Genomic DNA, 11802 nt, shown 5'->3' with positions numbered 1-11802 from the left:
GAGAGGAGGGGAGGAGAGAGAGAGAGAGAGAGAGAGAGAGAGAGAGAGAGAGAGAGAGAGAGAGAGAGAGAGAGAGAGAGAGAGAGAGAGAGAGAGAGAAGAGAACTCCATAGAATTTATATCCTGTCTACATCAGCACATAACAACAGGAAGAGAGTGGGGTACTGGAAATCGTAGTTTTTTTTAGGGTAATAGATTCTAATTACACAATAGGCTGTTTCAAGCTAGATAGTATTCATTAAAAACAATCTATAAAGCTTCATATGTTCACTGATTAAGGGCCATTCCCTAGTATTCAGATGTATCATATGAGAAGTTCCTATGTATGACTTGGAATAATAATCATAGTCAATATTTATAAAGCACTTTAAGATTTACAAGTACCTTATGTGATCTCTCATTTGAGAAGTGGACTATTATCACCCCCATTTCACAGAAGGGGAAACTAAAACTAAATGAGATAAAGTGATTTGCCCAGAATCACAAAGCTAGGCAGTATCGGAGGTAGGATTTGAACTCGGGTCATCTTGACTCAAGTCCAGCACTCTATCCACTGCCCTACCTACAACATTAACAAAACAGGAGGGTATGACTTCAATTACCATAGGGTTGTTAGCCTGACTCACAATTAAGAGGCTGCCTTCCAGCCAAGGATTTCAACTAATCCAGTCTCTTCTTCCCCCAACCTAGAACCAAAAGAAAAAGGACATTTGTTTTCTGAAGTCTGAATCCAAATATTCTTTTTTTTTTTAAGGCTGAACCTTGATCCAGATTATTTTGATCCTGTGTAATTAAAATTTACTCCCCAGAACTCTCTTTCCCAGCTTCCCATTTTCCTGTTCATGTTTCATGCTAATGTAGGGAAGATATATTTTAATCTTTAATGTAACCCTGCTCCTCGCTCTCTCTGCTCCCAGGAAGGCAGTTTGTGGAGGTTGGATGAGGGCGGGACAGGAGAACTTTACTCACATGGTTACACTTAGGTTGTATACTTTTTGTTCTTTTAATTTTTCTACTTCAAGTGATTACTAATAAATCTTGTAAAATATAATACTTGGAGTTATTAGATATTAATTTAAATTTTACAATCCTAAGAGACAAATAAGGGACCAGATGAAAACAGAGCCAGAGATGGTAACAAAGACAAAAGAGCTTTGAAATCAGATAGACATGGGCTCTACCACTAATCATCTGGCCCAAGGAAAATCATTTCCTTTCCCAAGCTTCCCATGTTGTTGTTGTTCAGTAATTTTTTCAGTCATATTCAATTCTTTGTGACTCCATTTGGGGGTCTACAGGCAAAGATACTCGAGTGGTTTGCCATTTCCTTCTCCAGCTCATTTTATGGATGAGGAAACTGAGGCGAACAGGTTTAAGTGACTTGCCTAGCTAGTAAGTGTCTGAGGATGGATTTGAACTCAGAAAGAGAAATCTTTCTGATTCCATACCCATGTCTTCAACACTTTCCATGAACTCATTTTTAAAAGGATGGAGTTAGGGTAAATAACTTTTATTTATAACATAAATAAATATACATAAATATATGTACATAAATAAACATACTTTATATTTCTTTTTATAATTTTTTTTTTGCTCACCATAGGATCATTCAGAAAGCTATACAAGGAAAAATGGGAGCAGTTTTCTTTAATATTTATTTAGACCATTTAAAAACATGTATTATCTCCTTGATATGCCTAAACTCATTTTGAATAGTTGGTGGTCTATTGTGTAAGAACATATTCTGAAAGCTTTCAAAATGTGTATCATGTGGGTTTTCACTTTAAAAAGGGAGCAGGGTGATAAGAGTTGCTAAGAACAAGGACCTCTAATCCCTTTATTTTTATGTGAGACATAATTTTAACCAACTGAGATTTTTTTTAGCTAAAAATATCCCCCCTCCCCAACACAAAATAAACCTTAAAAATCATGCATCCTATTCACTATCAGTGCTGATTTTTCAGAATCATAGTAAAAATTGGTTAATAACACCAACATTTTTTTATATATTCTTAACTCCCTGCTATTATAATTATTTTTTTAATCTTATACCTTGGGACCAGAACTAAAGAAAAAGATCAATTACATTGCATTTTTAGTGAAACAAAGAAAAAAATTTTAAACTCTTACCTTCCATCTTGGAGTCAATACTATGTATTGGCTCCAAGGTAGAAGAGTGGTAAGGGCTAGGCAATGGGGGTCAAGTCACTTGCCCAGGGTCACACAGCTAAGAAGCGTCTGAGGCCAGATTTGAACCTAGGACCTCCCATCTCTAGGCCTGGCTCTCAATCCACTGAGCAACCCAGCTGCCTCCAGAACAAAGAAAATTTTGAGGGGAAAAAAAAGAATTAAAAACAATATCAACAAAGAAATTTCAACAATTGAAATATATATATATACATATATATTGTATAGTCCTATTGAAATGTCTTTTCCTTTTTCAAATTATGAAGTTTATATAGTTTATTTTTGGAATATTTTGTATATTTTATCAGGTAAAAATGAATCTTAAAAATGATTATATTTTAAATAAGAACAAAATTAAAAACAATTTCTTTAGAAAAAAAGGCACATAATTTAAAGGAAAGAGCATCATCTCAGAGCCACAAAACCTGAATTCAATTCCACCTCTGGCCCATATAGGTAGCAAGACTCTGAGTGAGAAACTTTCAGTGTCACAGGCAACTATCTAAGACTATAATTTACACAGTTTGCAGAAAGAGTTTCCTCATCTGAGAGTTCCCTGTATCACTGAAAATCTGGATCCATTACCTACTAGTCCCTATGACTCTGTAAAATTATATTTTCCAAAATGATTAAACGAAAGTCTCAAAATCAGTCAGATCTGAATTTGCATTTCATTCAAGTCCTTCCCTACCTCCCACAAGGCTTACGTTGGTCACCAGAGGAACCCAAGGAAGGCATTTGGTTATACAACACAACTACTCCCTCATTCCCAATTATTAGGACAAAATCTTCATAAGTAAAAGGCCACCCATAGTACAATGCAAGACCCTCAGAAAAGTTTTGATGATGGTACCAGCAAGGCAGAGAGAAGGGAAAACTCATTTTGATCTTTTAACTCCAAGCAATCACTGTCTTGCTTGTTTTTACTTTGGATAAACTCAACATAGATAGTAGCATCCCTCCTGTCACTCGGCATCCAAAGTTCTGTGTCATCTCTGGCTCCTGCCTCTACTACCATGTCCAAAAAAGTCACCATGTCTTTGTTGAATGACCTGCCACAGTATCCCTCACATCCATCACCTTCTCTCCTTTCCCATTGTCACTAACACAGCACAGATACTAAAGACCTCTTCCCAACACTGATGGAATAGCCTTCTGAATGGCTTCCTCACTAATCTTTTCCCACTCCCATCTAACCTGCCATTCAGTCATTTTCCAGTCTTGTCTGACTCTCCATGGTCCCATTTGGAGTTTCCTTGGCAAAGATACTAGAGTGGTTACCATGTCTTTTTTCTAGCTTATTTTACTGATCAAGAAACTGGGACAGATAAGAGTTAAATGACTTGCCCAGAGTCATACAGCTTGTAAATGTCTGGGACTAGATTTGAACTCAGGAAGATGAGAGTTCCTGACTTCAGGCTTAGCACTCTACCCACTGTGCCACCTAGCTGCTCTGTTCTAACCTTTCAAATTAATCTTCCTAAAGTACCAGTTTTGATCATATTAACTCTTGTTCAGAAATTTTAACGGCCTCCTATTACCTATTGAATTATATCCAAGCTTGCTAGTTGATGTTATGACCTAACTCCACTTTATTTTCCCATACTAATTTCTTATTAATCTTCCAAACAAATATCTTATCTCTTCTTCCCTTACCCTTACCTGCAGTAAAATTGGACTATTTGCCATTTCCCAAACATATTTTGTACTTGGTCATTTTTTTACATTCACTCAGTGATATTTTCTCTGCCTGAGATGCCCTTGTCCACCTCGCATACAACTCTACCCAATTCCTAGATTTTCTTCAAGGCTCAGCTCAAATACTACCTTCTCCATGAAGCCTTCTCTGCCCTCCCCTAGCTAGAACTGACTTCTCCCTCTTTCCTTAATTGTACTTAACGTTTCTCATATTTTTATACATTTTTGTATTTTATAATTATTTAATAATTTTAATATATTGGTTATTATTTAATCATAATTGCTAATATTTTGTGATGCTTTGAAGTTTACCAAGTGCTTATACATGAGCTAACACATTTGATTCTTACAACAACCCTAGAAGTTAACACTAACAACAGTTATCCCCAAATAACGGATGAATAAGTAGAGGGTTAGGAAGGTGAATTGACTTGCCCATGGCCTCACTGTTAGTGTCAGAGGCAAAATTCAAACTCAGGCTTTTGCTTAACCCAAATCCAGACTTCTTTCCACCATACTATCCTGCCTCTATATTTGTATACATCTTACCTGGATTGTAAATTCTTTGAAGGCAGGGATGCTCTTACTCATCTTTCTATCCTCACACGTTAAATATTTGCTGGATGAACAAATAGTTGAATGAGTACTCCTGTCCTCAAGATGACTTTTGCCAAAACGACTTTCATCATTATAAACCCATTTCTCACCAACAGGACCCCAATGCAATGCTACTCTAAGAGCATCCATCCAGTTCCGAAGCCAGTAATCTTTACTTCCTCAGTTCTATAGACGATGAATTTCTCACACTTATTTTTTTAGACAATGCCTGTGATTTATTGGTATAATGAGCTTACCTCCCAGAGTAGTCGGGAGGATCAAATGAGAAAACAAGTGTAAAGCATTTAATATGATGACTGGCATATTGTAAGCACTCTGAGATTATTACTTAGTAGTAGTAGTAGTAGTAGTAGTAGTAGTAGTAGTAGTAGTAGCAGCAGCAAATCAAATCAGTAATTGATTTTAAAATTAGAGTCTTGGATTTTTACTTCTGCCTGTCAGAATCCCTGGTTTCCTTCAAGATCCAGTTTAGACACCACTTTCTACATGAGTCCTTTCTTGCCTCCCCTCAGCTGCAAATTACTTCCCGTCCAGAGTTACTTTATCTGATTTGTACATGTTTTATAAGTTTTAGCAAAGGTGCCCACCTTCATTGGTAGCAGTCAGTTCCTCACTTTGGGGTCCCCATAACCAGTGAAATTGCAGGTTCTGTCCCTAAGTCTATATAGAAGTACATGTTTTCTCCCTCATGAAAATATAATCTAAGGCAGGGATTTTTGTCTTTATATTTAGTCTAGCAAAGTTTGTGGCAAATAAAAAGTAGGCACTTAATACATTCTTAACAACTGACTGGTCCAAATTATTGCCTGGGGTACTGAGAATGAGAGACAGGACTTGAACCAGGTCCTTCGGACTCTGAGACCAGCTTCTTACCTACTAAAAAGTGCTTTTTCTCTCTCACTTCAAATCTTAAATACTAATTTTTATATTTTGGAGTTAGCAGGCAATTCCTGAAACTTACAAGTTCTGATGTCTCATGGTGTGTGTCAGACCCTGGCTGGATTTTATCAGTTGTGGGGGCAATGATAGAACCTTGGACCTCGGGAAGCTGCAGCTTCATCCATGGCATGCCTCAGCATGACCCTCAGATCATTCTACAGGTAAGAAGAATGAAGTTTCAACCTAACTGACCCACTACCAGCCATTGGAATAGCACCAGGAGCCAGAGGACATGGTTTCAAATCCCAGATCTGCCACTGGACCTCACCTCCTCAACTAGAAAATGAGGGCAATATGTTTTATGGACTCTAAGATCCTTTCCAGATTTTAATCTACTATCCTATTATCTCATCATCATTTAGAATGGCTCCATCTCCCCGATCCTAAATTCTAACTTTCCCCCTCTCTGTCCACAATCTCCCTGTACTTCTGAATCTGCTCTTTATGGTGGTGCTAAATTTTTTCGAGTGTGATTTGAAATTTTTATTTATTTAATTAATTAATTTAGAATATTTTTCCCATGGTTACATGATTCATGTTCTTTCCCTCCCATCCTCCCACCCCTCCTCCTATAGCCAACACACAATTCCACTGGGTTTTACATGTGTCATTGATCAAGACCTATTTCCATATTATTAATATTTGCACTAGGGTGATTGTTTACGGTCTATATCCCCAGTCATATCCCCATTGACCCATGTGATCAAGCAGTCATTTTTCTTTTGTGTTTCTACTCCCATAGTTCTTCCTCTGAACATGGATAGCATTCTTTCTTATAAGTCCCTCAGAAATGTCTTGGGTCATTGCATTGCTGCTAGTAGAGAAGTCCATTACATTCAATTGTGCCACAGTGTATTTGTCTCTGTGTACAATGTTCTCCTGGTTCTGCTCCTTTCGCTCTGCATCAATTCCTGGAGGTCTTTCCATTCATGTGGAACTCCTCCAGTTCATTATTCCTTTCAGCACAATAGTATTCCATCATGGTGGTGATAAATTGAAAAGCATTTATGAATGGTCTACTGTATGTCAAGTCACTGTTCTGAGTGCTTTTTACAAATATTATCTCATTTGATCCTCACAACATCCCTATGAGGTAGATGGTTTTAGTGTTAGGGAAATTGAGGTAGTTTGATATTAAGTAACTTGCTCAAGGTCACACAACCAATAAGTGTTGGAGGCTGGATTTGAATTCCTATCTTCCAAACTTCAGACCCAGCTCACTGTCTAATGCACCACCAACTTGTCTCTATAAAAAGGACCTCAGATTTGAGGTAACATTTGAGCTGAACTTTGAAGGAAACTAGAGATTCTAAGAAATAGTGGTGAGGAGGAATTACATTCTTAGAATGGGAGACACAGCATATGCAAAGGCATAAAGATTGGAAGGGGGATGCCATGAGTGCATAAAGGTCTTAGAGGAGTGACTAGGAGAAAATGGGAGAAGTTAAAAGTTATACATGGAAAGATGACTACTTCTTCCTTTGAAACAAGAAGGAAGTAAGACAGGATGAGTGATGATGCTGAGAAATTTTGAGGTATAGAAGAGAGTTTATGTTGGATCAACACAGTCATCTTGGTAGAATGAGAAATGACTTTACTTACTGAGAATAAAGGGATGGATAGGAAAGAGGAAGGAGATTAGGAGCCTGAAGAGCCTGAAAGATGGAAACGTGAAGAATGAAATAAGGAAGCAACAAGAGATGAATAGAAAGATTGCTGTTGTTCATCCTTTGTTTTCAAAGAGGACCAATGATACCAGGAGGTGGTCTTGATTTGCTTGTGAATTTTATTTAAGTGAGGCAGAGTTGCTGAGTGAAAGAGATTGCTAAGCAACAGTGGATACCCAAGTGAGCACTGTCTTACAGTTTTCTCTAGCAATGCATGGGCTTGTGGAAGTGAGAATACCCTAGCTGTATGGCTGTATTAAAGAATGTAGAGAGTGGTGTATAATAATAATATGACTACCAACTCATCACCCCTATTCTGACTTTCTTTGTCACCATCCCAGCCTGAACCTCATGGTGAGCCTTATCCATATATTTTCCCCAAACTTCTGTAAATCCTGCTCTACTAATAAAATCCCCAATTTGAAATTTGCCTTCCCTCCCACCTCCACCTTCAGACTCTCCTTCTCTTCCTGATCCTTTCCTTCATTCTACCAATGTATTTAGGTTTCCTCATCCTCTGAGCTAAAGACTCACCTTCCTTCTCTTAACTACCAAACTCCACCACTTACTCATTAACCACTCATTCATTAGCCCTGGGTAATTTGGCTTCCTTCCAAAACTCTTGTTGACACTGCTCTCTCAAAAGTCACTAATCACCTCCTAAATCACAAAATCCAACATACTTTCCCTGGTCCTTTGGTTGCTCTGCTTCACTGGCCAGTTAACTTTTTTCATATTGAAAGTTTCTCCTACCGTGGCTTCCATAGAAGCCTTCATAATCATGCTTCTTATTTTCCTTCTTCATCTTCTTCAATGGCTTTAATTTCTTTTCCTGTCCCCTAAACATTGTCATGTTTCAACATTCTATTTCAGACCCTTTTCCTTCTCTACATTATCTTCTTTAACAACTTCATCTCCTCCCCCAGCTCCAATGATCACTCCTAACCAGATGACTCCAAAATCCACTGATCTCTCTCCTGAGATCTAGACCTACATTTCTGACTACCTGCTAAGCATCTCCAACTGGACATCCTGCCAGCACTGAAAAGATCTAAGGCTAAACTTGTCATCAATGTTTCCCCAAAACCTGTTCTTCTCTCTTACTCCTCTTATTTATTCAGTGACACCACCCTTCTCTCAAGCAATGGGACTCATCCTCTTCATCTCATATTTGACTCTTCCCTTAACTGTAGCTCCCCATATCCAGCCCTGTTGATTCTTCATCTAGTAGCTCAATTCTTTGTAGTCTTTTTTCCTCTCAAGGAGAATGGCCTTTGCACTGGAATTGATAGAGCAAACAATTCATAACAGGGTATTACTACCCAAGATAAGCAAGGAGATAATAAGAAAGTGCATAGATGCAATGGAGACATTGGTGAAATCAGGTCCCTTGGTCCAGATGAAATATGTTCTTTGGCACTAAAAGAACTAGAAAATGTGACTTGTAGAAGCATATCTAGTGATTTACAAAAGATTCTAGAAAATTGCAAAATTGTCACAAAAAATGGAGAAAGGCAAATATAGTTTGGGTTTCCAAAATAGAAAAGAGAGCAGAAGCTATAAATTATAGGCCAATGAGTTTGATTTCAATTTGAGGGAAAATTCTAGAACAGATCATTTAATGGAAAGTTGATAGATATTTAGAAAGGGGAGGAAGTGATTACCAAAAGTCATCGTTACTTACTCACATACACATCAAGACAAGGTAACTTTGTTTCCTTTTGTGACTGGATTACAAAACTAGAGAATATTGGAGACAGACCTTAATATTAACAATAATAATAGTTAACATGTACGTGGATATTATGCTAAGTGCTTTACAATTATTATCTCATTTGATTCTCATAACAACTCTGGGAAGTAGGTACTATTATTCTCCCCTTTCATAGATGAGTAACGAGACAAACAGAGGTTAGGCGACTTGCCCAAGATCACAGAACTAGAAAATATCTGAAGACAGATCTGAACCCAGGTCTTCCTGAATCTAAGCCCATCACTCTATCCATTTCATCACCTCACTGCCCTATCCTGTAGCAATGTATGATAAAGATTCCATACTATTTTAATGGAAATAATGGAGACACAGGCAAGACAAAAAAAAATAACCATTTGGATTCAGAACTAGTTGAATAGCCAGTATCAAAAAAGAATTTTTAATTATTCAATGCCAATATGGCAAAAAGTATCCAGTGGATCACATCCAGAAATATGTACATGGCCCTGTGATAATTAAAATTTTCATCTACATCTTAAAGACATACATGGCATGCTAATCAAATTTGCCAACAACCCAATACTGGGAAGAAAAGCTAAAACAATGGACAACAAAGTAAAAATACAAAAAGTAAAGCACTGGACAGAAACTAATCAAAATCTTATTTAAAAGTGATGAATTTAAACTCATATACTTTGAATTAAAAAACCAATCTCACAAGTATAAGATAGGGTAGTTATGATTAAATGGATTTTTTGGAAAAAATTCTAGGAATTTTAGGAGACTGCAAGCTCAATGTAATTCAACAAATGTGAAGATGCAACCAAAATGCTAATGTGATAGTATACTTCATTGCAAGCCATATCTTCCGGAAATAAGGAGGTGATATCCTTCTTTATTCTGCCTTTATCAAACTTCATTTGAAGTATTGTATGCTGTTCTAGACACCACGATTTAAGAAGGACATGGTTATATAAGTTGGAGTGTGTCCAAAGGAAGACAACCAAGATGATAAAGGACCTTCAGGCCAGGTCATATGAGAATCAGATGAAGAAGGAACTAGCAATTTTTAGAAAAAAAAATGCTCAGGGGGCATATTATAGTTGTGGTCAATGCCTAAAGAACTGTCATGTAGAAAGAGAATTATACTTCTTTCATTTGGCCCCCAAGAGCAGAACCAGGAAAAGTAGGTAAAAGATGAAATGAGACAAATATAGATTTGATTTCAGAAAAGAAAATCCTCATAATTAAAGCTGTTCCAAAGTGGACTATGTTGCTTCAAGAGATGATGTTTTCCGGGCAGCCAGGTGGCTCAGTGGATAGAACCAGACCTGGAGACAGAAGGTACTAGGTTCAAATTTGACCTCTGGCAAGTCATTTAATCCCAATTGCCTAGCCCTTACTGCTCTTCTACCTTAGAACCAATCTTATCAAATAGGAGACAGAAGATGAAGGTCTTGTTGGAGTTTTTTTAGTGACAATTTCTCCCTCCCTAGAGGTCTTCAAATAAAGACTAGATAATCCCTTTTTTTATAATGGGGATTCCTTTTGTGTATTTTGGGTAGAAACCCAGGATTCCATCACGTATCTGTAATAACTTTAATTCTTATCTCTGTCTCCACCAGACTAATGAAATAACCTCCTAACTGGTCTCCTCATACCCAATCTCTTCTTCAACCCATTCTACATATTCCTAAATTAACCTTTCTAAAGCTCAGTTTTTACCGGTTCCTTTCTCAAAAACTGTATTACAACAGCTTTTTATTATCTAAAGTTTAACCCAGCTATGTTTTTTTACATTGTTAAAGATTTTTAATATTTTTTAAATTTAAATTTTAAATTTTAAACTTTAAATAATAAAAGTATGTTCCCACTTTTGCTACACTTATTTTCATGACTTTATATGCTATTGACAAAATTTTTACATATATCCCTCATTCATGATCATGAAGTATATTTACACTTTGAGGCAGTTTAGTGATGCCATAAATAGAGTGCTGGGCCTGGAATCAAGAAAACCTGAGTTTGAATCTGGCCTCAGATATTTACTATGTGATCCTGGGCAAATTACATACTCTCTGTTTGCCTCAGTTTCCTCAAATGTAAAATGGAGATAATAGTAGCCCCTGACCTCTAGGGTTGTTGTGAGGATTAAATGGGATAATATTTGCTTAACACAGTTCCTGGCACATGGTAGACACTATATAAATGTTTATTTATTTCCTTTCCTCCCTCACTTATCACATTGGATACTAAGTTTACCTTTGAGTAGTAGTCCATTTTTCCAAGTCTAACATCAATTATAACACAGAGATTTTCTATGGAGTTTAAATCAGTTGAGTTCCCAGGTCACAGAAGCATGTTTATCCCCACCTCTTGGATTGTCTTAATCTTTTCTGATGGAAAAGTAAAACACTGTATACATTTGGGAATTTCTAAAATTCTTGAACAATTCTGCCTCTCAGTATACATACCTATACAATTTATCAGATTTCATTATTCCTTCAATAGAGATAAGACTTCCAGACACATTAGAAGTTTTAAAAAAGTCCCTAAACACTTCTTGGGGTGGATGTTTTACAGGCTAATGAAGATGCCTAGGTATTACAGGTCCTTCTGGACTTCTGACAGCATTTCTGGTATAACCTTGAATGGAAAAGTGAATTTCTGATCCCAGTTGCCCAGCCTTTACCACTGTTCTGCCTTGAAATCCATACCTCATATTGATTCTAAGACGGAAGGCTTCCGGGTTAAGATGGCGGCAGAGTAAGAAGCAACTCTAAACCTCTCCTGACCGAAACACACAAAACTCCTCAAGGGGACATAAAAACAAGTCCAGACGAACGGAGGAACCCCACAACAGGGCACAGCGTGGAAGGTACGTGGAATCGAGACATTTCCAAGCTAAAAAGGGCTCTCACTCAAGCGCGAGCTGAGCAACCGCCCCACCCCCACCCCCTCCACACTCACCTATAGCTC

At 37.4% G+C, this 11802-nt stretch overlaps 1 protein-coding gene across 1 annotated transcript in view; it reads left to right on the top strand.

Moving 5' to 3' along the window:
* LOC123234404 (acyl-coenzyme A synthetase ACSM1, mitochondrial-like) overlaps nt 1-11802 on the top strand; it is a 56935-nt gene that overhangs the window by 16824 nt on the left and 28309 nt on the right. The window contains exon 6 of the mRNA XM_044660311.1: nt 5444-5603. Within this exon, the coding sequence (XP_044516246.1) occupies nt 5444-5603 (160 nt within the window). The remainder of the gene's footprint in view (nt 1-5443; nt 5604-11802) is intronic.

This window comes from Gracilinanus agilis, chromosome 1, assembly GCF_016433145.1.
Source record: "Gracilinanus agilis isolate LMUSP501 chromosome 1, AgileGrace, whole genome shotgun sequence".
Taxonomy (NCBI): domain Eukaryota; kingdom Metazoa; phylum Chordata; class Mammalia; order Didelphimorphia; family Didelphidae; genus Gracilinanus; species Gracilinanus agilis.
The sequence above is the reverse complement of the archived record's forward strand: the minus strand, read 5'-3'. Positions and strand labels throughout refer to the sequence as shown.